This window comes from Chelmon rostratus, chromosome 3, assembly GCF_017976325.1.
Source record: "Chelmon rostratus isolate fCheRos1 chromosome 3, fCheRos1.pri, whole genome shotgun sequence".
NCBI lineage: Eukaryota > Metazoa > Chordata > Actinopteri > Chaetodontiformes > Chaetodontidae > Chelmon > Chelmon rostratus.
This window is the reverse complement of record NC_055660.1, coordinates 1122425-1148456: the sequence shown is the minus strand read 5'-3', so window position 1 is coordinate 1148456 and position 26032 is coordinate 1122425. Positions and strand designations below refer to the sequence as shown.

The window sequence follows — 26032 nt, the reverse complement described above, 5'->3', positions numbered from 1 at the left end:
ACTGTTGCTGCATCGTAAAACGGAGGAACCAGAGAGACGCGTCATAAAGCAATCAGTTCATCTCTACGTCAGGAGAAAGGATGGATGGATTGATGACGCGCTAAACCTTTGGATGCATTAATCCATCTGTTAATTGATTGATTGATAGAAGAATCTGCCCTCAGGCTCCACCCAGCAGCTTCAGCTCATGTCACATGATCTTCATCAGCTGAGGGACTTTTTTAGATGTTAAAATTTAAACTTTTTTCTTTCAGGAGTTCTTGTCAATGTTGCAGCTGACAAATGAAAAGTAAACCGACGGGTTGGTAAGTGTGTCGGTGTAGCAGGGTGGAGTTTAACCAGGTTAATATGGAGGGAAACGCTGAGGCACAGCCGAGGAAATAACAGTGAACCGAAGGGGAAGACAGTTTTAAAGTTTTAAAAATTAAACAATACGGTCGTCAATAATTTTTCTTTAACTGTTATTGTCAGTAAACGATGAATTTGTTCGTTTCAGCTGCAAATGAAAACAGTCGGTGCTCTGCTGAGTGAGACCATGTTCCTGCAGTGGTTGATTTACCTGGTTACCTGTCTGTGAACGCCTCGTCTCATTGGCTGAATGCTGTTTGCTTTATGAAACCAGCAGGGCTGTCTGGATCCTCCACACTGTCCACACACTTCCTCACGGATCCAACCTTCACCGGTGCAGTTTGAATCCCCATTTTCATCTCTTCTGTCGTTATTAGACATGAAAATGCATGATGGTGAACTGTCGTGAACATATTTCTAATGAAAGCCGCCTCTTGTTTGGGCATAAACAAACAATTTCAGGTAAATGACTCGTCAGCTTCGGTTTATAATAATACTTTTGTAACTTTGATTCAATGATGATTCAGATGTGATGACTCGTTTTGTCCTCTGTGTCCCCTGCATGCTACCTCAGTACACAGTGTAAATGTGGCTCTGCAGTCATTTTAGTTCTTTAAAAATATGCATGATGACTAAAGATAAACCTCAGTGGAGCTCCAGTGACACATTCTGTATCTGTGTGTAATAAATGTGTTTTAACATTACTGTTAGTTCCTGTGTAAACACAACTACTGCCCCCACCAGTTCATTATCAGTACTGCAGCATCCGGCAGCACATCACTGTCCCTGAACCATCGTCCATATTTCACTGTTAGAGTGATGTTCAGTCATTACGCTCTATTTTGTATATTCATTATGTTGTATAGAAAACTGCCAGTCATGTCAAAATGGAATAAAATTCAAAAACCTTTACAGTCGTCAGCGTCAGATTTGATTTTGATTTATTTTATCATTCATAATTGTTAGGGCCATGATTAATAATTTAATTTAATTTGAAAGCAATATAAGAATTCATATATTAAGCATTTTGTAATTTTTAGTTTGTTTATTGCATGAAAGAATGTTTACTGTAAGTAAGGACTTTAATTTCATTGCGTGCGTAAAGGCTGACGCACTTTAGATCTGAAGGAGACGGTGGAAACAGCTCGAGGGATTTGGACCAGCACGGAGATAAAGAGTTTTTTGACCGTGCTTGCTGTGTAACACCTGGAAATTGTTTTTGAAGACTTGTTTTGTTAACCTTGTTTATTACATAAAGTTTTTATATATATATTAAGAACCCAGCTTGCTCGCGTCCATTCTTTCAACGCTGGACTGAACGACACCGATACTGATCGGCTGCCGTGACAATAATAACAGTTGAAAGGCTTTTGGTTGAGAAAACCTGAGATGTTTCCACATTCAGCTGAGAGTGGAGGCTGACATGAACTCACCTGAAAACAGCAGGTCAATATATTTACTGTCTGAGCTCATCAGCTTCAGTGATTTCTGTAAATATCTGCTGATTCTGGATCTGATGCAGCAACACGTTTCAAACAAGGAGCAACTAAAGACTGGGAAAGATGTGGAACGCTCCAAAAACACCTGTTTGGATCATTCCACAGGTAAACAGGTTGATCACTTGATAAATCTGAGCTAATATTCATAAAGTGTCCACATTTAGAAGCTGGAATCTGTTTTGCTGAGTAGGACTTCTCAGTTTTCTACTAATAACGACTCATCTTTCAGCTCAGGTGCAGATTATTTGTCTAATGTTCTCTATAATATTCATTAAACTTGACAGAAATCAAGATTGTGTATCAAATGTTGTAGTTTTGCTTTAAAACTGTAGAACTGAACGTTTGCCTCCATCCTTTAGTCTTGAAGGTTTTAACCATCAGAAAAATCAGTCACTCACGCACAGTCACACCACAGCTCAGAGACCAACAGACTGAATTTAATTAGAAAACATGAGCATAAACAAGGAGATCATTGGTCCTAACACGCATACAATCAAACGAACGACTGAAACACTGACTTGAGTCGAGTTCCTCTGACGTTTCGAGCACTCGTACGTTTGCATCTGCTTCAGGTGAAGTCTGCACTGACAGAGGAGAGACCTGCGTCATCACGTAGCTTCAGGTGAAGTTCGATAAGGCTTTCAAACAGGCAGCCGCGTCAATGAGGTATCAGGTGTGCCCATTTTAAGCCCCTCCCCTCGACCCGTTTGGCAAGTTAGACTCGAAACATGACGAAAGACCCACTGAAGAGCTCGAGGGCCACCGTGAGCTAAAGCCCATGGACAACTTGATCTCGCCGGTTTGATTTAATTCTGCATTTTAAACTAACTGAAAGCTTCATTTTCTGATTCCGGTGAACTTTTAAAAGCCCTCAGACCGGCTGCGGTTTGGCACCGACACTTTCTGTGTCTTCAAGGCTTCAGGGGTCTTTACAAGAAGCTCCTCTGGATAATTTTACCCAAAACCACATCAGACCTGGAACAGACTCACATTAAAATCCAGATTGATAGAGATCCTCCCTGATCTACTTCCTGTTTTAAACATTAAGTGATCTCTGACCTTCTGTTTCTGAAACTTCCTGCCTTGAACTGCAACACGTGTGGCTCACATCAAACATAAAAACACATGAAACGTTCCAGCTCAGCTCAGCAGGACAAATCTTAAACTCGATTCAACATTAGTCTGAATTCTCTACAATTTAGTGGTTTGAACCTACAAACTGCCTCATTTCTCACATTTTCACGATTGCTTACAAATGTCTAGAAAATAGCCCTTAAAAGGGTAAAACAGCGTAATCGTCTGAGCTCCAGTCTGGATGGAGGTCCCTCTCTGAAGACCGGGTCACACAACAGATCACCAACAAGTGGTTCACAACAACAGCTGATTCAGCGACACGATAAAAAAGGTTATTTCAGATTAATATTGGCATCTGCTTTAGTGTAACTGCACGAGCAGCAGGCAGTTAAGAAGTTCTTCCTTCTTCTGACGCCTCCTCTCTGATCACAGTGTGACGGGTCCCAGACGTCCCAGTTCAGTCCTGTAACTTAAAGATACTCTACTAGAATAAACGAGGAGGATGTCAGGACACAGTTTTATGATTCAGCTTGAAAGAAAACGAGTAAACAGTTGCAATTTTAAGAGTAATTAAATAAAAAGTGCATAAAATTCCAAAAAGGTGCTGCTTTGCTTTTGAGATGAGGAGGTGAGCTTCTGGTACAGGAGCGGGCCAGGCGCCGCTTACGACGTCTGGCACTGGACGCCTCCGGCGGAGTCGTCTTCATCCATGTAGTAACACTGATGGTTGTGTCTTTTTCTGTTCTCGAAGTCACAGTCCTCCAGGTCGGCGTAGATGTACAGGTCGTCGTCCATGCTGTCCGGCTGCTCCGCGTCCAGCTTGTCCGGGAGGTAGCGCTCCAGCTCCTTCAGCTTCTGCTCGGGGAGGAAGTTGGCTCGCGGGAACACCACCTGAGGGAAGCGTCCGCGAACAGTTTGATCAGAACGACCGCGGAACGATTCAGCAGCACTTCAGTATTGCCGAACGGGCGATTTAGTGTCTTACCGAGAAGTGAATGATGAGGCGTCCCTTCTCGAACGGCCTGCGGTGCATCGGCATCCCTTCGTTCAAGACGCACTTCATGTCTCCGGGTTTGATCAGCTCCCCTGAGACAGAAAACACAGACGACCTCGGTCATGAAAGAAGTAAAAACTTTCATCTACATCCTGTCGTCTCAGCAGGAACTGGGATCATCACCTGTCTGTCCTCAGTTAAATAAACGAGCTGAGGGAGAATAAGTTTGTGGTTTATTTTAACGGGTTTCACGCTAACGTCAGGTGTTCTTTAGACAAGGTGGCCGCAGAGTTTCACACCTGTCACACGTTCTGCTGCCAAACACGACACGACTCACTTTCCTCATGAACGTTTTCCAAATCTCTCACAGGCCTCAGATTTAAAACAGTAACGTCAGAGTGAGTGAGATGAGCAGCTGATCGCTGAGTGTCTCCGTGGTGAAGCCCCGTTTGCTCCCCCAGCTCCATTAAAAACACTGGATCATCAAACATTTCTGCATATAAAACAGATGCTTTTCTCCTTCAGATCCTCCAGCGGGGGGAAACGTTATCATATAATAATAAGAACACTACAAACAGACACCGTCAGACAGGAAGTCTGACGCTGTAAGAAATATGTGCACTCAATGACTCGTCTACCTGAATGTGATGTGATGAGGAGGGTCCTGTTGTCCAGGGTCTGAACAGGCTTCTTAAAGCCGCACAAAGCCTCGACCAGCTGCAGCTCCAACGGCATCACCAGGTCCTCTCCTTTCCTGATGACCAGAACAAGGGGAACAAGTTGAGGGGTGGAGGTGATTTTACTGTGCAGGTGTGTAACACGGGGCAGCATGCCATTAACAGAACCAGAAGACACCTGACGACAGAGAAGAAGATATCACCTGGTGAAATACGGATGCTCTCGCTGGTCCAGGACGATGATGATGTCACCTGGCTCTATTCCCGGCTCCTGGTCTCCCTCGCCATGGAACACGATCTTCTGGCCGTCTCTCATTCCTGAGGCAGTTCAGTGACCACATGTAACATTTGGTTTTCTGGTTCCGCCCTCAGTCAGTCACAGGTGAATGAACACTGACTCACCTTTGTCAATGTGGACCTCCAAAATCTTCTTCTGGCGCAGGATCTTGCGCCCCCCGCAGGCTTTGCAGCGGTCCTTGTGGCTGATTCTCTGTCCTTGGCCCTGACAGCTGTGGCACATTGTGGACACTTGTTGGACCATACCTGGTACTAGCTGGTGCATGCGGACCTGCACACCTGTGCCGTGGCAAGTCATGCACATCTGCGCAGCTCCTTTGCGACTCCCCCGACCTGCCGAACAAAATGAACCGTCAGCAGACGAAGCTATTATATGAGCTGTGGGAACAAGAACTGGATCCCGTTTACAAGACGGATTCATTCTGTTACTGGACAAAGAGCCTGTTCATGGCCTGCGTGTGCTGAACAGCCTGCTGGGATTACAGACGCTAACGAGAGCATGTCAAAAACAACTCAGAGCCAGCAGCAGACGTACCTTCACACCTCTCACAAACAGCATTCTTCTGGAGAGCCAGTTTTCTTGTAGCTCCGTTGTAAAGATCTTCCAGCGTCACAGAAATCTGGTGAACAATATTCTTACCTGTGAAAAGACAAATCAGATTTCAGACTGGGGAGTTAGCAGCAGTTAGCAGCTGATAAGATTTCAGAAATACACATTCTTTGTGTTTGTTTCTTTAATATCAGTTTCAGATTGAGATTATTTTATCTGGAGCACATGACTACAGGTGCTGCTGGTCACCTGATGAGGAGCTGAAACCTGAGGGGGAGGGGCTGGAAAACAAGTTTCAGCTCTTTGTTTTTTAGCTGCATCATTGAACACAGAGCAACAGCAACAGCACGGCAGGCTGTAACCTTCACAATCTGGTGGCACCAAATCCTAATCTGGCCCGGGGCACCGAAGTGGCTGGACTGGTTGCTGGCAGCGACCCGGCAGGACGGACGCTCAGCCGTGCGCCGGGATTTTAGAACTGAACTACGAACAGGATTCACACTGTGTTTTCAAACCTGATGTTTTCACATCAGATGATGAAGAAAGGAATTAAAACACGAGACTCATTTTTTAACAGTTTACAGCTAAAAATAAAGTTGTGAATACTCCGTATCACACCATCATCACAGACAGACTATAGGATGATGACACTCTGTTTTATTACACTGATAGATCTGCAGTCAGCTGACATCAGAGGCTCTCGACGCTCCAGCTTTTTTTGGTCTTTTATTACAGGAAACGTAATTTGCATTTTGCAGTTTGGACGGCTGCTCGGAGAAAACAAGTTACACAAGAGAAACATTAATCAATAAGGAAAATAATCCACGTTGCGACTGGCGAGAACTGGCTCCGGCTTTATGTCGCTCTTTACCGACTTCACGCATCATCTCAGCTGAGTGACGGTTTCTCCAATGTTTCCGTACCTTTTCGCTCTCTGTGCATCCGACTGCTGCCACCGAAAAACAAGTCAAAGATGTCCATGGGCGAAGCAAAGCTCCCACCGCCGCCGCCGCCGGTCCCTCCTTCCTTTATCGCCTTTTCACCTCCGCGGTCATACAGCTCTCTCTTCTTGGCATCTGACAGCACCTCGTACGCCTGTGAGATCTGCTTGAACTACAGAGAAAAGAAGCAAAAACATTTCCTTCAAAAAACATTTCTGGAAACGCACAGCTGATGAAAACAAGCTGTCCTCTTTAACACTGTGCACGAGGTAATAACCGACTGAGCTCTTCAAATTCTACCTTTATATGGCCTCTACAAGTGACACAAGAACATTTAGATAAAACTACCTTTTGGTAGTTTTATCTAAATGTTCTTGTGAAAGTGTAACAGGTCAGATGACAGTTTTTTTCATATTCATTCAGTAACATCTGATAGATTTTTATACCAGATTTTAAGATCCTGCACATTAATAAAGCTGTACTATACAACCAGTACCTTTAAAAATGCCTGTTAGTTTATTTTATTCCCTTATTTTATTTTATTATCTTTCTCATCTTTCTTATTAACCACACGGGGGTTGCAATGCAAATTTCGTTGACATGCTCAATGATAATAAAAGGATTCTTGATTCTTTCCACTGTAAAATGTTCAGTGCAGGGAGCATTAGAGACGGGTGCTCAGAGAGGCACTTACCTTTTCTCCTTCCGTAGGATTTTTGTCAGGGTGATATTTCAAGGCGAGTTTGCGATAGGCCCTTTTCAGTTCATCAGGAGTAGCATTAGGCTTCACACCCAAAGTGTCATAGAATCCTGTTTCCTTAACCATGTTTGTCTTCAACAGATAACCTGAAAAAGAAAAGGAAGGAAAAACCCATCAGTTTTCAACATTCAGCAACGACCTCGCTCAGCAATATTCAACCTCTGAACTGAGAGCGAGACAATCCGGTCAGGATTTGAACGAAAGTGAATGTGTTGCTAAGTGAATATGGATTAGCCACATGTTGTTGTGACGAGAGGAAAGAGAGCAAATGAAATGTAAAACAAAGAGTATCATCATCTGACGTGTGAGAGAGGCCTTGTGTCTTAAGTTATGAAAATGTTCAGCATGGGGTGTTGGTTCAGCTGAAAACAGCTAGAAATACACCCATTTACACCTGGTATTAATATGAGATCTGTGTCCAGGTACATTATCCCGATAACAGATGATCCAATCCTGCCTTTGCATTTACACCTGGTATTTTAAAGCCTAAGTTTATAAACTTCTTGAAATACTGTCTTGACAAATTGTTAGTTATCTGTCCTCTCTTGTCAGTTCAGCAAATGCAACATGCCTGCATTCAGTGATTCTTCTCTCTGTGCAGAAAGCACTGAGTCTGTGTGCTGCAGACTGACATGTGGGCTACTGTGTGACTCGATGAATGATCTGCCTTGTTAGCAGCACATCAGCTGGACACATGAGTGCAACACACACAGTTACTGAATTTATGCCATTCAGTTCCACCCCTACTGCTTTCATTCTTCACACAGTTGTGTTGAATTATGCATCTTCTGGCACTTTCATGGCACAGAACACACACATGAAAAACTTGAAAACCAACCTATATTTTATTTTACCTAAAAACAAATATCTGTATCAATGTTATATTGTATATGATGGCATAGCATTGGACGGATTACGTTTACACCGACCTAAAATCCGACCACAATGCGAGCCAGATTAGCTCCAGATGTGGTTTTACACCTTACATTAAAGGATAACTTTGGTTTTTTACAACCTGGACCTTATTTGTAGCATTAAATACGACCATTTACTCACCCAGACAACTTTGGTGGCATTTGGAGTCGTTTTGAAGAAATTAGCCCCAGAGGAGCGGCGCGTATATCCGTATAATGCGAGTACTCGGGGCATCCATGCGCAGCCTCTATAAACGCAAAATCTGCGGCGAAACTCGTTCATATTCCAATATTTTGTTCTGATATGCTGGTGCTATTCCCCTCTGAGCCGGCGGTCGGCTAGTTTAGCTGTAGTTTGGCACAGCTCTGGTTCGTTATCGCGTATTCGTAGCCGACCGCCGCAGAGTCAGCCGTGTTGTGGCTGGCTGCTCGCAGCGCGCGGCGTTCGGTAATGACATCATCCGCGTCAGAGGTAGTTGCCTAGAGACGCCGGATGTTGATAACATGCCACCACGGGCTCAGAGGGGAATAGCACCAGCATATCAGAACTAAATATTGGAATATGAACGAGTTTCGCCGCAGATTATGTGTTATATAGAGGCTGCGCATGGATGCCCCGAGTACTCGCATTATACGGATATACGCGCCGCTCCTCTGGGGCTAATTTCTTCAAAACGACTCCAAATGCCACCAAAGTTGTCTGGGGGAGTAAATGGTCGTATTTAATGCTACAAATAAGGTCCAGGTTGTTAAAAAAGGAAAGTTATCCTTTAACTGGTGTTTTTCCTAATGTGTCCAGATACAGATACCAGGTGTAAATGGGATCATAGATGTGGTCTTTGCCTTACCAAAATAAATGAGAGTAGAAAAATCTAAATATTCTGTCTCCCTCATGGATGTAAATGATGGTGGAAAAACCATTATTCAATATAATTCAATCCAATACATACAACACAGCTTTTACATAAATTCTAACAGCCAGACACCAGCAACAAACCAACAGTTTCTTCCCACAAGCCGTCACCCTGATGAACAGGTAGCAGTCACACAGCGTCACTAACCCAAACATCCACTGACTGGACATTTATCATCCATTAATACACACATTTTAACATCACTCACTGTCACCGTCAACATAAATACCTGCTCAGTGTAAATTTCATTGAAGATATTCTTTATTTATTTCTGATTAAAAATAGCCTCAAAAACTTTCATTAAGTTGAATCAACATCTCTCCAACTTTAAACAAAACAATCAGTGCAAGCTTCCCAGATGTATGACTTATTAATAAACTGCCAACTTACTGCATCTCAGCAATGAAGTACATGCTAAGCCTTATGGTATGCAAAATTTCTCGCTGGTCAGGGTTTACAGTAAGGCCCTGTATACTGCTCACTTAAGGTATATTAGTTGTTAGAAAAGTGCACGATGCAGATATGAGTAACAACCCCATGAGGATGTTTTTGATTGTGTCAAGACTTTATAGTGCTACTCATTATTCATCAGCGTAAATGTACCCAGATATCAGGCAGTAATGGGGGTCATGTGTTACGTATACATGTATGTGTAGATTTACGCTCCAGGACAGTGAGTGGAGATTTCTGCTGGATATTTCTTGCATTGTGATTGTTTTTCCAGTGACAATGATTTGTTTCCTTCATGGCTCAGTTTCTTACAGTAATGACCTCCAACAGTTCACCTGGAATTCCTGCTTGTCCTTCGTTGTTTTGTCACATAGAACCTGAAGTTAGTGAACGCGTGTCAGCTGTTGTAGGCGTGTGATTGCGTCAGAGGGTTCGGAGGTGACGTCAGGTTCAGAAACAGCGACATTATGTCTGCAGTTTGCAGATCAAACAGCGACTATTCTCTCCTTCCACATCAAAACTGTGACACAGTGTTGAAACTGAAAACTACCATCACTGTACAGAAACTAGCAGAGTAAAAAAGAAAAACTGAAAAAGGATTTCAAGTGTACTGTCAGAAAGTTTTCAAGTGTGTTACATTCTATAATTACTGGATTTTTTAATGTATGGCTTTTGTTCTGGAAGTGTCAATTGAAAGCATTTATTTACATTTTATTATTTACCTTTATTATATATTTATTATTGAACATTATTCCTGATTCAGTACTGTAAGCAGCATCTGGTGTAGTGAAGACAGAGCTAACTGAACTACTGTATGTACTGCTGGGTAGTTTCGTCTGTAACAACACGTTATAACATCATCACATGTCTGACAAATAAAATCTTGATCTGAAAAGTAAAATTTCTCCCTCTGAAATGTTGTGGAGTAGAAGTTTAATGCGGCATGACATGGAAATACGCACGTAAAGTAAAAGTACCTCATATGTGTACAGAAGTACACACCGGTACTTAATTATTTGATGATAATGTTTTCACGTTATATTTGGACCATGAGCCTGACACTAAATGTACGTTAACGATAAGGAGACAGACAGTGGGAAATATCATACAATTGGTTTAAATATATTACACTTTTTACACATCAGGCTTGTTATTATTACTTAAAATAAATTCTCCCCAAACATGGGGCCGCGAATTAAATGGCCGCCATCAGTCTATTTCTGGTCATTAATTACTGTTACATTAGTGACTACCTGTTAACCTGTCCCTAATGACAACAGTAAGGAGGTTTCATACCGGGCCCGACGTACGTGCTAGCGTTACCTAGCTCAACCAATGATAGCTGGGCTAATGCTAACACGCTGGGTATATACTGTTTTTACAACGTTAAAATAAAAACTAAATGTGACACTGGTTCAAACACGAGTTCAAAAGTTGAATTAATAGTTTCCAACCTTACACGGCGACAATATATAGAATCCTCAGAAGTTCAGAGCACACCTCAGCGGTCAGAGCCTCTTCCAGAACCTTCCAGCCCGCCTCGGCCACGGGCAAAAGATGACGTGATGACGTCAATCTCCTGCGACGAAACGTCACCAAAACAAGCGTGAGCTGCGAGAGCTTCGTAGCTTTGTTGAAATAGATGAAATAAGATGATAAAATGCCACTTTGCTGGCTCATCAGCGAGGAGGGCAACCATAAACCGATTCCGCTGCCTCACCTGCACACAGTTGTCCTGGGTCGAGGTCCAGAAACGACTATTAAAGACAAAAAATGCTCTCGGCAGCAAGGTAACGTACCTTAACGACACATTTCTGCTTGATAACTTAACAGTTCCTGTGGAGGCAAGAAGCTCGGGGAGATAAGAAAATGTCATAAAAGTTTATTCAGAACTCTTATGAGACAAAGTCTAAAACTGATAGTGATGTGATTTTTTCCCTTCTGGTTATTTGGGTTTTAATGTCGATGTGCAGGCGCGTCCAAACCATCCTGTGTGTGGGTGCTGCAGGTGTTCCAGACTTTCCAGAGCACACCTGGTTCTTTTAACCAGCTGTTCATGAAAAGGGTTCATCCTGTGTGCTGCTGTCTGTTTCCAGTGAAAACCTGGAGCCGGCCCTCAGGGAACAGTTTGGACAGACAAAAAAAATATAAACTGATTGCACAATGAACCGTGAACATTTAAGAAACATCTGCTGTAGCTGATGTTCTGCTCACCTGGTCTGAGTTAGAAATTGCTGTTGGGTCAGTTAATTTAATACATTGCACACATTTTATATTTTATGCATCCGTTTGATTTATTTTGGGTTTATTCCCACACAAAAATGGCAAAAACAGAAATACCTTCATACCTCATGTTTGTAACAATAACATTTATAATTGGTCTAAATGACTAATTCCCCTGGTACTTCATTTTATTGTGTTTAGTATTGTAAATAATTGTCTTGGACTATTAATTTGTATATATCTTTATTGAATATATGTTCATATTTTTCCACGCACTTCATATTTAAGGAAGTATTAAAAGCAAACTTTAACCCGTGCAAATGTTGTCCCTTCTCAACCAGTTGAATTGAAAGCGGAGTGCAACAAAGGTTATGTCAAAGTTAAACAGGTAAGGAACATAAGAAACAAAGATTACTGTCAGATTGTTATTTAAATACCTGAAATCTAACTGCTATTGAATTTTAGAATTATTATCTTGTTAATCCTGCCTGCAGCAATGGTCACTGAAATGTTCTTCCACTGGTTATTTACCGCTCTGGCTCTGGCTCTTTATTCCAAAGCTGGGCTTGAACCCCACCTCCATAGACTCTGTGGTGGTGGGTAAGGGCAATGAGGTCAAAATGAAGCCTGGACAGCAGCTTCATATTGTCAATCAGCTCTACCAATACACCATACGGTTCAAGGAGGATCTCAATGGGGACGGTGGCGGCGCCAAAAGACCACGAGAGGCAGCTTCAGAGGACAGAGAGAGTATGAAAGCAGCCAAACAGACAGAAAAGGTGTCTGTGTCAGTCAACCATGGAGACGCTGCAGAAAACAGTGGAAGAGAGGAAAGAAAACAGGTATGCACGTGCTGTATTTAATGTCTGCATGTTTTTCTCTCGAGCTGGTCTGATTATTCTTATACACAACAAAAACATGATATCTTTTTTTTTTATTTGTTGTAGGAAAGTGTCGCACACTGGAGTCAAGGTCTGAAGGCCTCAATGCACGACCCAAAGATGCAGGTAGCTGTTGTAAAAGAGGAGCTACAGCTGGTTTGATGCTTACTGATCTGGATCCCGTCTGGATTTGTGACTGCATGACTTAATTGTTAGAAGCACAATATGTAACATTTCCTCATTAACATGTCTAAAAATGACTGCACCTCTGTTATATATTACAATGAATGAATGAATACATTGAATCTTTTGTTATTGTTTAGATTGAGAGACTCTGAGCAACAGAATTTACATACTGTACGTTTAAGTCTCAGTGGAAACGTTAAAAATCACTGTATCTGTTTCTGTAGGTGTACAAGGATGAAAAAGTCGTAGTAATCAAAGACAAATACCCCAAAGCTCGCTACCACTGGCTGGTCCTCCCGTGGCGGTCCATCTCCAGCCTGAAGGCCTTACGTGAGGACGACTGTGAGCTGGTCAAACACATGCAGCGAGTGGCTGACCTCATGGTCCAGCAGTGCCCGGACGCTAGCTCGCTACGCTTCCGCTCAGGGTACCATGCCATCCCCAGTATGAGGTCAGTGATCACTGTTTGAACTGTGCAGCGTTTCATGCAAATAGCCGGTAAAAAACAAGGTGGTAACACTTACAGGCTGAATGAAAGATGAGACAAAACATCATGACAGCAAAACATTTTCCATTATCATCATTTTCTTCCATGATTGTAAACAGTAATAATACACAGTAATATGAAATATACACAGTTTGATTATTAGAAATTGATTGGTAAGGTAAAAAAAAAAAAAAGTTTGAGCTGCTGCTGAGGATGAGCACATGTTTGATGTAGACAAACAAAAAGATGAGTAATGTTGTGTGTATCCTGTCAAACAGTCATGTGCACCTCCACGTGATCAGCCAAGACTTCGACTCTCCTTGTTTAAAGAACAAAAAGCACTGGAACTCCTTCACAACTGACTATTTCATGGAGTCTCATGGTGAGAGCAAATGACATGTTTTTATTGGTGTTTCATGAGGAGCCACAGTATGACTCTACACTGTGTCCATTACTGCATATTTCTCATTTTACTCCTCTTCATTATGTGTAGATGTAATTCAGATGCTCGAAACGAACGGAAGGGTCACCGTCAAAGAAGGAACCAGTGAGTTGTTGAAGCTGCCGCTTCGCTGTCACGTGTGTCGCAGAGAACTTCCCACGATACCTGCTCTGAAGGACCACCTGAAGTCTCACCTTCCCGGCTGAGACAGTGACCTCGAAGAGGATTCGGTTCCTCAGATGTTTGAGTTCAGCGTAGGACTGTAGCGTGTTGGGCATCTTTTTTGCCCGTTGAGTGTTTATAAAACTTGTTTTAATAAAATCGTCTGTAGCTTCAGCTGTAGGCCGGCTGTCGGTAGGTTCAGAGCAGCGTCACTGTTGAGATTCAGGTCACTTCTGTTGGGTTTTATTTGGTTTTTGCCAAATCTCAGGATTGTTCACACATTTCCAAACATGATTGAAAATGTTGTAATAAATGTTTTTTTTTTCTAAGAACTGAGTATAATTATTTTTTCATGTAAAATTACAGCATTATAGTCTTCACTGAAAGTGCCACACCAACGTTTGCTTAGTTGCATTCACATCATCCCAGTGTAGGCCTGACCCGCTAATAACTGTGTGCTTTTAGCTTGGATGTCATAATTGTGGTACCACATTTGTTAATCTGTTCAGCTGTGTCTGAGTTTGGGAAGCTCAGTCCTGTAGCTAAACTCTAGCAACAAAACACACGTTTGTTTCAGATTCAGCTTGAAGGCCAAAGAGAAGATACCACACTGGTTTCACAAGCACGGTCTTTAAAGCAGGTGTTGCAACTACAAACATTGTGTAATAAGGTTTGGAAGGATGAATTAGCATGATGTCATCCTGAGAACAGTTAAGTGTGATTACTGCGTGGGATGCTTTGGAGATTACCTGCTGTTTAGAAAAGCAGTTTTTGGGCCAGAGAACGGTGCCACATGGCATCTTAATACTAAACACAGCAGTTACCTAATGATGGCTGAAGTTTTCTAAAGCAACACCTGCTGAAGATTTACAGAGCTGGAATCTGTAATGCTGAAATATGAGGAAGAGGAGGAGAGAGAGGAGCTCCTATTCACCCACACGCTTACATGTTGTTTCTCACTGAGGCTCCTCTGGACTGTGGGTGTTCATGGACAGCGTTTGATTGACTGATGGTCTGCCTGTTAGTGTGAGACGACACCATGTTGACGACACTGTGTAACTCCCACCACAGTTATGCTTAATTTTAGATTTAGATGTAATCGTCCAGAATAAGTGGAAACACCAGTGAGGACCTGCAGGACCTGGAAGAGCTTTCAGTGGCACCACAGCAAAAACTGTTGTCTTTGTCGCCATCTAGTGTATTTTTATGATTATTAGCAGGGTAACATATAAAAAAACACTCCGGTATTTGAGTTTTGACATCCTGCTCCTGTTTAAACAATTAAATAAAAGGTGGTCAATAACGCTTAAATCGTTACTTAATTTAATGACTTTTTAGGGAAAAAATTGTTGTTGGCCCGTACGGGGATCGAACCCGCGACCTTGGCGTTATTAGCACCACGCTCTAACCAACTGAGCTAACCGGCCACGTTGCATGGTGTTTCGCACATTTTTTAAAACCAAGCACTCAATATCACGGTTATATTAATTCTTTATTTTTATCAAAACAGAGTAAATGCTTGTATCACAATAATAATCACACACAGAAAATTCAGTCAGGTGCAGGTAACGTTATCAAGCCAACATCAACGTTCACAAGCGACGGCGGAGAGGACACGTGTGAGCCCGGTGCTGGCGGCGCTGCGGGTCAGAGCAGCCCGCCATCATCTCCTGAGGCTCAGCTCCCGCTCGTCCTCCTCCGGCACCATCAGGTGGTCCACTGAGTAATGAGTATCGTCTCCTATAACCTGGAAGAAATCCTCCTCGCTCTCACAGCTCTGAGTTCCGTTCACGCAGTCGTGGGTTTTGACGTGTTGCAGTTCGCTGCTGTCGCTGGCGTCGCTGCTGTCGCTGGCCTCGCTGGTCTCGCTGGTTTCACTGGTCTCGTCGCTCTCGCTGCTGGTGCTCTGGCTGCTGGCGGCAGCTGTGAGCTCGGTGGTGTCTGCGCTGTCGCTGGTGGTGTCGCTGCTGTCGGTGGGACCGTCCGTCAGCAGCAGGTCTGTGGTGTTACCGAGCCGCAGCTCGGTCAGCTGCTCCGGCTGACCTCTGACCTCCGCGCTGCTGCTGCTGCTGCTGTTGTCCTCTGCGCTGTGGACTTTGGTGACACTCGCCAACAGTCGAACCCAGCTCTGAGGATGACCAGATCACAGTCAGTCAGCATTCAGCCTTCAGCGGGTCACAGGTTAAAATCAAGACCCTGTCCTCACCTGTCGCATGTTCTCCTCGCTGCCCATGCTGTCATCTCTGGTTTCAGCCATGGAGTCTGTCTGTGGACACAGAGAATAACATGAGCTGAGAGACAGTTAACAGCTGGAAAACATTAAAGCTTTGATAAAATGCTCCATTTCAGTACCTCCTCATCCTCGTCTGACTGGCTGTCACTCTCCTCTGAAGTCTGTGGGAAACAAAGTACAGTTTCAGCAAACAAGGCATTGTTTCATCTGATGCTTCTTCTTTCTTTCCTCCATTTTTCTTCACACTCAGTGACTTTGTACTGTCACACCTAAAGCTCATGAAGCTGCACTAACATGTTAGACAGAGTGATGAAAGGACCCACCTCGGCCTCCGATGTGGATTCTAGTGATTCTGACTCTGAACTCTGACTCTGACTCTGAAAGACATCATTTGACGAAGGTGATTACAGTCATACTTACAGTACATCGTTAGATTCATGAGAACAAAGTGATTATATTTGTTTCCTCGAGTCACAGAGACAGGCCGACAAATCCAAACTACTCACCTGGCTTGAGGTATTTTCTTCGGAGCTCTGGAACAGAGACAAGAACACAAACCCTTTTAGGTGGAACGCAGCAATCAAAAGTGATGCAAAAAACGTCGTCTGCATCAGAAAATAATCATTTTGTCATCACTGAGAGAAATGTGTCGACTACCTGAAGCTCTGAGGTGTTATTTTCAGCTGATTGCGAAACAGACAAACTTTCAGTCTGGGAAAGAAAAAACAAAGTAAGCACAAACCACCGTATATTTAATTATACCTCATAACTGCAACACCAACAATCATCACATTCATTTAAGATCCGCTCATGTCAGCGGGGGCCCGGGCGAGCTGTTGCTCCATAAATGAGTCCAGACAAACAACGTAGTAAACAACAGGCTGTGAAAGGATCCTGAGGTCTGCAGAGTCTTGGAGTAACCGCACCTATTGTTAGCTTTCCTCAACCAAAAGATTTATGTGCAAACAGTGTGGAGGTCCTGCCTCTGAGACCAGGCTCACCGTGTTTGGGTCGAGCTCGCCGGATTCCAACACGGCGCTGGATGAAATCTGTCAGAGAGAGAGCACAGGTCAGGATCGGGATGAAGAAAGCCTCAGCGTGACATGATGCTGCTTTCTCGACGTGCAGAAGATCAACGTGGATCCATCTGAACAGATCTGGACCCTGATTCTTAAACTACTGTGTCGTCCTGCTTTGCTGACATAAAGTGACTCTTATAGGAGCAGCTGGAAGAGTCACACAGAGCCTGAAGCCGTTCAGCTTTTGGTTTCTCTCACACAAAATTAGCATGTTATTATTTTAAATGCATCAATAGGATCAATCAAACACTATAGAAATGTTGGTAAATGCACATTCAATTGCAGAAAGCTAGCTTGTTTTCCGCTTTGCATACTTACTGGGTTGGCAAAAGCTGCTCCAATCAGGCAAAACATTATTATGGCACCCTTCATTCTGTAACAGAACGGCAAACATGAGAACACAAAGTCGAACAAAACACAACAGAATGAAGAACCAAGTGTCTTTAACATTAAAGTGATTAAATGTAAGAATAAAACTTAATTCAACCAAAGAGTGGACGAATGTTTAAGCAGCGCAGCAGATCAGCACGCTAGAAAAACACAAGTTATGAACTAAAGCATGGATTTAAAAAAATGTTCCAATCAATCAATGAACGATCAATTACCTGTCAGTCTGCTAGATTCAGGGCAAGGCGAGGAATGTTGTCAGGGGTCCTCGTTCAGTGGACGTAGCAGCAAACAGGAGAAGCGAGCGGAGGCAAAGACGATGTGTGGATCTGCTGGAGGAAAATCCACCACGACTGTATATAAGTAACCTTCATTCAGATGATTGCATCACTTCCTTCCGGATGTCTCGCTGCTGTCGACACGCCAAGGTGCGTTTTTTTTTTTTTTTTTTTTTTTTTCCGGAGATGAAGCTCAACACAAACACACACTGGCATGATAATGATGGCACACACACACACCACAAACACACACACACGCACACACACACAGAGTTTCAGTCGGTCCCTCAGTGTCCTCCGCCCCCTCTCAAGTCTTCAGTGAAATATAGTTCAGTGTAGTAAACCATAGGGTTTGTGGCCTGCTGAGAAAACAAACGCACCCACTCAGAGAGGGAAGAAGAGCCAGACAGGGACGTGCTTGTTTCCGGTGAAATGGCTTTTTATCCCTCGCTATCTCGTCTAATTAAAGGTGAAGTTTTTACTGTTGTCTAATCTTAATAACGAGGAGCAAGTGAGAGGTGGTGCCTTGCTCAAGGGTGCGTTCAAAATACTCATCCACACAGCAACAATGGGAAAAAATGAGCTCTGACACGGAGGCTTAAACTTGAGACAGCATCACATAACTGGAGTCACACACACACACACACACACACACACACACACACACATCCACTGATGATGCATGTAAAAAAAACACACTGTTTTGTAAGCTCTTGTCGTCAGGGTTACGTGATGTTACTGGAAACAGGATTTGTTCTTGGACACGGGGCATGTACAGTAGAAAGGCTAAATAAAGACTTCTATATTTCCTCCCGGAGGCACATAATTGTTTCCTGGATGTTCATATATGGTCAGGCCTAAAATAAAGCGACAGAATTCCTTGTTTAACCTCACTTTGGATTTCAACCGTGCAAAGGAAACTTGTAATTAGATGTTCACCAGTCTGGAGCTGTTTGCCAAAGCCACAGCTACCAGTTGTTGTAAGGCCCTGCTTCGGAACAGGAGGGGGGAGGAGACGAGTGGTGCTTGTTGATGCGCAGACCGCCAGTCAACAACCTCAGTTTTTTATGGTGAAGCGACCCATCGGAAGCAGCGAGCTCATTGATTTACTTTCATGTGACGCAGACTCACCTGATCCTGGTCCTCACAGGCCAGGGTGATGCAGGTTTTTGCTGCCACTGGGCCAATCATGGATCATTAGCTAATCAAGGGGGGGGGCGGACAGAAACCTGCAGGATGCTGATACTTCAAAGACATTACATTTCAGAGGGAATATAACTCTTTACTCCACTACATTACACTATTTGACAGCTATAGTAGCTATTTATAGTTATATAGTAGCTATACTACTTTTATTATAGATGAAGTTACCCAGCAGCGTATAAGGGTATACATATATGCATATAAGATATATATACACACACACACACACACACACGCTGTATATTAATATACATAATATACAATATACATATATGTAGATATGTAATATACACACATACATACTCATTATTCATAATGAGTAATTTTACTTTTGATACTTTTGTACTTCCACTCAAGTAAATTTTTGAAGGCAGGACTTGTAACACAGTATTACAGTTTTTTACTTGAGTAAAAGTACTTCCTCCACGACATTGATCCATGACTTGTAAATCTTCAAAGTTCACAGCAGTAACTGTTCTGGAGCTTTCAGTCGTATCACATGATCTTCATCACCGGACAGCCTTGTGAGTGAATGTGAATTTAATCTAAAGTACATTTCCATTAAAACTGGGCAAACTTCCTGAAGATCATGTGGTATGACTGAAAGCTCCAGAAGAGCCACACAGACGACCCCACCACACCACGACGTCGATCGTCATGTCCCTCCCCTCATCACAGGAAAACATTAACACTTGTGGGGTTGGTGGCCTCAGGAGGGCAGACTTGTGACAGAGTGACATCTAGTGGTCAGATGTGTTATGTGTTATTAATGAGTTGGTTTGGTTTTAATCTGAACTAGAAACAACTTCAGACTCTTATTTAAACTTTCACAAAACAAAAGAAATAAATTCAGTCCACCATGAGACCTGCAGGTGAACAACAATCATACAAGCTCAGAGACTGAACTTCATGCTCCATCACTAACGCTTCTGTCTCAAGCCGGATATCATCTAATGTTCACATTACTTTGTTCAAAGTGTCAGGAAAAAAAAACATATTAATAAGATTAAATGAAATAAAGCTTCATCTTCTCTGCTGTTCTCTGCTCTGCATCTCTGCTGCTCAGAGACCCTCCCAAAGTTAGACAAAGCTTTACAGCCATAGACCCAGAAACAACTGTGTGTGTGTGTGTGTGTGTGTGTGTGTGTGTGTGTGTGTGGACAGTGTGAGCGCGGTCTGGAATACAAGAGCACATCATCTCCGCAGGTTCGGCACAGGCTCGTACTGGTGTGTGCGGGACTCTCTTGCTCTTGCTCTTGCCGGCCTCAGGTAAGGTCTGAATTCTGAGACTTGTCTTTTTTGAAGGGTCATTTGTTGTTGGTCAGACGGAGATGTGTGGGACATGTGTGGGACATGTGTGGGACATGTGTGGGACATCTCGTCCACTGATTTGTTTGCAAACTTGCAACTTGTTTTGTGGCGTGTGCAGCGAGCGCTGCCTCGGTTGTGCTGCAGCAAAACCTAATTTAGATGCTCATTTTTGAAGTTGATGCCTTGATTATAGTGTAAATACTCTGTGGTATGATGTACTAATATACTGTGAGTGTATAGACACATTTCTGTGTCGGCTGTGCATAATCTATGTTACATCAGCATATATTTTATAGTTCTAAACTCTTCTCAAGAGATCAAATAACTTGTATTAAATACAGTGAAAGCTGCATTTCTGACAATCAGAAACACATATAGGTATTATATGTATGATAAAGCTAGTATTTGTCCTGTGAAGCATTGCCTTAATATTGTAAAGAAATAAAATTGTGTGATTAATGGCAGTCTGTGAATATCCACACACCCTCCCCCGTGTCCACCTATCAGGGGTTTACTGGGCCGGACCAGGCAGCCATTGTTCCGCTGGACAGGCCCAGCACTGTCTGCTTTGTTTCCGTCCAGAGAGACAAAAAGTTTGTGGACTTAGTCAACTTTTTTCCAGTCTGGTAGCTTCTGATGTTTGCTTTAGCTCTGAATGTGACTTTTGAGAGAGAGGCGCATCTCGGCGGTCTGTAACCACGGCAACAGCGGAGGCCAGTCCTGCAGCTCCGCTTGCTGGCAGCATGCAGATGCACTCATCTGCTTCAGCTTTGAAACGGTTGCCAAGTTCACGCCTTAGCTGTGACCGGCTGGAAGTCAGATTCTCGGATATTCGTTGTTCTTGTTTTGTTGAATCAGATTTTCAGCTCCGCAGTAAAATGTAAATTAGCACAAGTTGTCGAACTGTGTTGTGATTTGCGTCTCACGTTTAAACTGTTCATTTCACCGTTTCAGATATGAGGGCCTGCTTAGTATTCCTGTACTTACTGGCAGCAGCACTTGCCCTGTCTGTGAGTAGCAGCACGATGAATATGTTTCTTAATCTGAAGTGAAGTTTGAGCCATGAAACTGCTGCCAAACAAAAGGTGTGACACTGGTTTAGTGCAGTTTCTGCATTAACTGAGTGGATGTTCATTATCAATTATCCCTGTTATATTTAGGTGAAAAGTAAACCCCACGGAAAACATCATGGATTGCATAAGACTCCACATGCAGCCAAAGAAAAGGTAAATAGATTTTTGAAAATGTACATTAAGTATAAGACGATTTCGTGTTTCATGTAAAATTCACATTTTTCTTTTCTCCTCTTTAAGGACGTTATCACAGAGGAGGCCAACAAGCCACAGATCTTACCCACGTTAGTCCCGTTTGAGGCCAGCAGCCACGAGCAGGAAGATGAGGAACTGAGCTCCGAAGACAATGCTAATGCTAACAAGGAGGAGGGGGGGTTTGAGGTGACTGAGAGGAGCGGCAAAAGCACCGCAGTGCTGTTGAGTGAGGAGGAACTGGTAGACCTCCTGAAGAAAGAAGCAGAGGAAGAGCAGGAAGCAGAAGAAAGAGTGCTGGAAGAAGAAGAAGTGGAGGCGGAGAGAGGCAACGTGGAGGATGAGGAGGTGGAGGAGAAGACGCTGGACGACAAACTAGAACTGGAGGAAGGTGCTAAAGGGGCGACGGATGAGGAAGAAGAGGTGAGGGAGGATGCTGAGATGCTGGAGAAAGAGGAGGAGGTGAAGGTGGAAAAGATGAGCCTTCAGGAAAAGTCTGCAGAAAAACCAGCAGACAGAGAGGAGGAGGAGGCCTCACAGGAGGAAGCAGAGGGTAGCACAGGGTCAGAGATCCCAGCCGATCTGGATTACGCTGCTGATAGTGGCATCTTACAGCCTCTGCAGCTTGTATCCACTGAAAGGAAGCCCCCCAGTGATGACACCCAGCCTGCCTCAAAACCAGATGTTAAAGAGAAGGAAGCCAGTGAGGGAGGACTGCCCGCCATCCCAGACGACTACGAACAAGACGTTCAAAACACAGAGGCAATGGACGGCGAGGAAGCGTCCGATCACGACAAAGAGCCAGAGGCCAAATCTAAAGGGACGAGCGTCGATAAGAAAGAACCCGAAGCAAATGTGGACCCTCAGGAACCAAGGAGCGGTGCAGAGTTTGAGTCAGGGTCCCGAGTGGCTGGAAAGGAGGAAGAGAAAAGTAAGAACGACAGTGGAAGTCACGCCAAGGGCAAGACTAGGAAACAGAAGAAGAACCAGAGGGCAAGGAAGCACTCTCCACAGAGTGAGGAAGCACTGTCTGGACAGGAACAGAGCCAGCAGGACCCTCAGGAGCCTGAAGGCAGCAGCATTGACAATGCAGTCCACAAAGCAAAAAGGAGAAGGGCGGGGAAATGGGTAATGCACACATAACCTGAACATTAACTTTCTTTAAAGTGGCTTTAATCAATATTTTTAAAGTGGCTCTCAGAGATGTCAGTCCTGGGTGATTTGGCGACACCTGTGGTTACTGGTGGTAACAGCAGGTACAGTTGAATGCTACAGCTAACACACTTCTTCTTAATAAAGGATTCAGACAATAATTGACCTTTTCCATCATTCTGTGAACAACCAGGATCTGATTTTATGCTGCACACAGGATGAGTCTGTTTAACACAGCGTTTATTCCAGACCCCCAGTTCATAATACTGCAGATATATAAATACTGCAATGCTTTCATCAGGGGATCAATCACCACTGTGTTAGTTCATTTGGTGATAGATAGTGATTAACAGATATTTATTTCAATGAAAATCTTCAACATTATAACTTTTAATCAACAGTGGATCATGTGACTGCTTGCATGTGACAGAAACCCAATGACTCTCCTCTCCTCTCCTCGTTTTAGCATCTTTCAGCTCAAATTTTTTGGTTTTAGGCCCAGAACGTCGCTGTTTGGTTCACTCTCACTGCTCCCATGGCAATGTTTTTGGCTTTGACCTCTGAAGCTGGTGTAGACCAAACACAGAGCTAAAACTGCTGGATGTGTAATTAGCAACTGACACAAAAAAAACAAATCAACTGAAGGGTCCATGTCAGTGTTTACAGTGTGTTTCTGCTGCCCCCGAGTGGCCACACATCTGTTATTGCAGGTTTTCATTTACCTTTACTGTGATCCTGCTGTCTGATGTGGCCCTAATGGGTGGCTGATACTCTTTTTCTTTTGTGTCAAGTAACTTCCTTTTCATGTTTCCTGTGTGCTTCTCCAGGGTCCTTTAGTAGGAATGAATCCAGTGCAGATTAGAGCCACGGTGGAGCTCTACCCCAGCTCCAGGTCCTCTCTCGGTGCAGGCGCACATCGCCCAGAGGCCCCCGCTGGTTGGTCACCACACTGACTAATGCACTATGCCAACAACGTCACAGAGGAATCTGCTGACTGGATCGTTTGGCTAAAACTTCTGCATGAATAGTGCCGCTCTGCTTCACGGTCACTACCTAAACACAACTCTGAGGGCTTAAGGAGTGAATGATAGAGATCAAGTTGAATTTAATCACTGTACAAACTCCAGTGGCAGAGGAATGCAGGGGTGGTGTGTCGAGTTATAGCTCACTGACTTCCAGGACATAAAACCAGACTAGCCCAGAAAATGATTGTTGACCCCACTGTGTTTAAAGTAGAGGTCAAATGTCGTCACAGTGCTCGTCTTTTCTTCTAGATCCATGTGACAACTTTCCCTGCAAACGTGGAAAGACGTGTAAACTTGATGCGGACAATAAGCCAAGCTGTGCGTGTCAAGAGCCGTCAGAGTGTCCCGCCAGCGTGAACGACTTCGATCACGTAAGTCCGGACGATCCGCTGAAAGCTGAACTGGAAGCGGTTTCCGACAGCCGCCGCGTCGCCTTTGACTGCTGTGTTGTTGCTGTCGTGTAGGTTTGTGGGACCGACAACAAAACGTATGACACATCATGTGAACTCTTCGCTACTAAATGTAACCTGGAGGGCACAAAGCGAGGACACAGGCTGCACCTGGACTACACTGGGCCCTGCAAACGTGAGGGTTAACTGCTGCACAGAGATCACAGTTTAAACAGCAGCATCGCTGACGCATGCTGCAGGACATCTGTCTGACGCTGCTCTTTGTCTGTCCCCCTCTCAGTGATACCTGCATGTGTGGACACTGAGCTGGTCCAGTTCCCTCTGCGAATGAGGGACTGGCTGAAGAACGTGCTGCTGCAGCTCTACGAACACGACTCCATGTCTCCTGGCTTCCTCACTCCTAAACAGCGTTTTAGAGTAAGCTGCTCAGATGAAACTGGGATTCTCCTTCCAAAACCAGTTTAATCTTAAAACCTGTGTATTTCCTACAAGTTAAAGCGACATTATTTCTCTGCAATTTGTTGTGTGATTCGTGTCAGTCAGTCAGTGAAAGCCACAGAGCATCTTTGTGGGAAGGAAAACTTCTACAAAACGTTAAATGTTGTTGATCAAAGTGGGTCAAACTGCGGCGTCCTGGGTTATTTTGCAGGTGAAGAAAATCTTTGAGAGCGAGAGGCGTCTTCATGCTGGCGATCACTCTGTCGAGCTGCTTGCGCAGGACTTTGAGAAGAACTACAACATGTACATCTACCCAGTGCACTGGCAGTTCGCTCAGCTGGACCAGCACCCCTCCGACAGGTTCGTCCGATTCGTCGGTGCTCGCTGAACCACAACCTCTGGACCGCATTCACAGATTCTCACAGAGCGCCCCCTGCAGGCCTTCGCTGTGGGTTTGAAAGCCAATAATTCATAATGTTACAAACATTAAAGTCACTAATTAATCATTTTGTACCATCTTCATACCAAAAATATCTCAAAATTATAAAGAGTAAGATAATTGAAATATCCAGTGGAAGTGAAGTGAGTCAGTTAATAGATAACCCCGACAGCGGTTCATTTTTTATAACGATGTTTCTGACTGTTGTGGTCATTAGTGATGTAAGAATCACAGGACAGGCTCATCCACCAACCTTTAAAGTCAAATTCTTAGACACACAGAAAGTGATCCCGTTTTCTGAAGTTCTGATCCTGGATGAACCTGCGTGAACGCAGCCGGTACAGCAGGGTTCATCGCCCCCGTGCATGAACTCCACGCTCGCAGTGATGAACATGTGGTTGGTGTCGTGCAGGTTCTTGTCCCACTCGGAGCTGGCTCCACTTCGAGTCCCGCTGGTCCCGATGGAGCACTGCACCTCCCGCTTCTTCCAAGAGTGCGACGCCGACAAGGACAAGCAGGTGTCCTTCAAAGAGTGGACTTCCTGTTTCGGTATCAAGAACGGTAAGAGCCCCAGCGTGTCACCTGTAACTCCTGCCTCAGTGCTGATCGTGGCTTTAACTTGTGAGTTCAGCTCAGTTAGTTTGAACCGAGCCGATGCCTCGCAGCACACGTGTTTGTCTTCTTTAATTGTCGCACATTTAAAGCACAAGACAAATACTGTTGACACCTTCTCTTCACTGTCTCCACAGAGGACATGGATGTCAACCAGTTATTCTGAGCTCCATGTTGTTCCTCATCTACTACACAAGCATGATGAAGCAGCTCCAGCAGTGCATCCTGGGACAGAAGCCTCCATGATCCTCTGCGATATCGGGAGCTCTGACGCCCACAGAAACTCATTTCACCTCCTGCTACAGAGGACCGGTGCTGGGGCTCGCTGCTGTTGTCTTGTGTCAGGCTGAGCTCGGACATTTGGGTCCTTGTTCTGTAATCTAGACTAAGATGCTAGAGTA

General features: G+C 44.0%; 4 protein-coding genes and 1 non-coding gene across 6 annotated transcripts; 2 read left to right on the top strand and 3 right to left on the bottom strand.

Annotated features, from left to right (window-relative positions):
* Positions 1 to 2263: 2263 nt before the first annotated feature.
* dnaja1 (DnaJ heat shock protein family (Hsp40) member A1) lies at positions 2264 to 10963 on the bottom strand. Of its 2 annotated transcripts, none has more exons than XM_041933317.1 (9): positions 10873 to 10963; positions 7075 to 7226; positions 6363 to 6552; positions 5425 to 5529; positions 4995 to 5222; positions 4796 to 4910; positions 4554 to 4669; positions 3907 to 4007; positions 2264 to 3812 (listed from the first exon to the last, which is right to left on the bottom strand). In XM_041933317.1, the coding sequence occupies exons 2-9, from the start codon at positions 7204 to 7206 to the stop codon at positions 3585 to 3587; spliced, it is 1215 nt and encodes a 404-aa protein (XP_041789251.1). In that variant the 5' UTR covers positions 7207 to 7226; positions 10873 to 10963; the 3' UTR covers positions 2264 to 3584. The 2 variants fall into 2 exon arrangements, with proteins under 2 accessions (XP_041789251.1, XP_041789252.1); XM_041933318.1 differs by having other exon boundaries at positions 10878 to 10952.
* Positions 10964 to 11009: 46 nt separating this feature from the next.
* aptx (aprataxin) lies at positions 11010 to 14080 on the top strand. Its single transcript, XM_041933725.1, has 7 exons — positions 11010 to 11208; positions 11983 to 12029; positions 12202 to 12483; positions 12589 to 12648; positions 12933 to 13159; positions 13474 to 13577; positions 13689 to 14080. Exons 1-7 carry the CDS (start codon positions 11079 to 11081, stop codon positions 13841 to 13843), a joined length of 1005 nt encoding a protein of 334 aa, XP_041789659.1. The 5' UTR covers positions 11010 to 11078; the 3' UTR covers positions 13844 to 14080.
* A 1072-nt stretch (positions 14081 to 15152) lies between these two features.
* trnai-aau lies at positions 15153 to 15226 on the bottom strand. The gene has a single exon. It is a non-coding gene; the product is annotated as a tRNA-Ile (tRNA).
* A 93-nt stretch (positions 15227 to 15319) lies between these two features.
* Positions 15320 to 17814, bottom strand: scpp1 (secretory calcium-binding phosphoprotein 1). Its single transcript, XM_041934216.1, has 9 exons — positions 17717 to 17814; positions 17430 to 17484; positions 17034 to 17081; positions 16690 to 16743; positions 16539 to 16565; positions 16356 to 16409; positions 16152 to 16193; positions 16006 to 16065; positions 15320 to 15927 (listed from the first exon to the last, which is right to left on the bottom strand). The coding sequence occupies exons 2-9, from the start codon at positions 17481 to 17483 to the stop codon at positions 15463 to 15465; spliced, it is 804 nt and encodes a 267-aa protein (XP_041790150.1). The 5' UTR covers position 17484; positions 17717 to 17814; the 3' UTR covers positions 15320 to 15462.
* A 3432-nt stretch (positions 17815 to 21246) lies between these two features.
* On the top strand, positions 21247 to 25797 carry sparcl1 (SPARC-like 1). The gene is made up of 10 exons (XM_041933637.1): positions 21247 to 21300; positions 21451 to 21516; positions 21604 to 22683; positions 23535 to 23643; positions 23982 to 24103; positions 24197 to 24317; positions 24423 to 24559; positions 24792 to 24940; positions 25432 to 25580; positions 25769 to 25797. Exons 1-10 carry the CDS (start codon positions 21247 to 21249, stop codon positions 25795 to 25797), a joined length of 2016 nt encoding a protein of 671 aa, XP_041789571.1.
* Positions 25798 to 26032: the final 235 nt, after the last annotated feature.

What these genes read in the sequence shown, in the direction of transcription:
- dnaja1 (XM_041933317.1), bottom strand. Translation starts at nt 7,206, where the DNA reads ATGGTTAAGGAAACAGGATTCTATGACACTTTGGGTGTGAAGCCTAAT. An exon ending in GATGCACAGAGAGCGAAAAG is followed by an intron (nt 5,530 to 6,362) that starts GTACGGAAACAT and finishes GTCTTTTCACAG; the next exon opens with GTAAGAATATTGTTCACCAG. An exon ending in GAGCATCCGTATTTCACCAG is followed by an intron (nt 4,670 to 4,795) that starts GTGATATCTTCT and finishes TCTGGTCATCAG; the next exon opens with GAAAGGAGAGGACCTGGTGA.
- aptx (XM_041933725.1), top strand. Translation starts at nt 11,079, where the DNA reads ATGCCACTTTGCTGGCTCATCAGCGAGGAGGGCAACCATAAACCGATT. An exon ending in GTTATGTCAAAGTTAAACAG is followed by an intron (nt 12,030 to 12,201) that starts GTAAGGAACATA and finishes TTTATTCCAAAG; the next exon opens with CTGGGCTTGAACCCCACCTC. An exon ending in CATGCCATCCCCAGTATGAG is followed by an intron (nt 13,160 to 13,473) that starts GTCAGTGATCAC and finishes CCTGTCAAACAG; the next exon opens with TCATGTGCACCTCCACGTGA.
- scpp1 (XM_041934216.1), bottom strand. Translation starts at nt 17,483, where the DNA reads ATGAAGGGTGCCATAATAATGTTTTGCCTGATTGGAGCAGCTTTTGCC. An exon ending in AATCCACATCGGAGGCCGAG is followed by an intron (nt 16,194 to 16,355) that starts GTGGGTCCTTTC and finishes TGTTTCCCACAG; the next exon opens with ACTTCAGAGGAGAGTGACAG. An exon ending in GCGAGGAGAACATGCGACAG is followed by an intron (nt 15,928 to 16,005) that starts GTGAGGACAGGG and finishes GGTCATCCTCAG; the next exon opens with AGCTGGGTTCGACTGTTGGC.
- sparcl1 (XM_041933637.1), top strand. Translation starts at nt 21,247, where the DNA reads ATGAGGGCCTGCTTAGTATTCCTGTACTTACTGGCAGCAGCACTTGCC. An exon ending in CACATGCAGCCAAAGAAAAG is followed by an intron (nt 21,517 to 21,603) that starts GTAAATAGATTT and finishes CTCCTCTTTAAG; the next exon opens with GACGTTATCACAGAGGAGGC. An exon ending in GACCAGCACCCCTCCGACAG is followed by an intron (nt 24,941 to 25,431) that starts GTTCGTCCGATT and finishes GGTGTCGTGCAG; the next exon opens with GTTCTTGTCCCACTCGGAGC.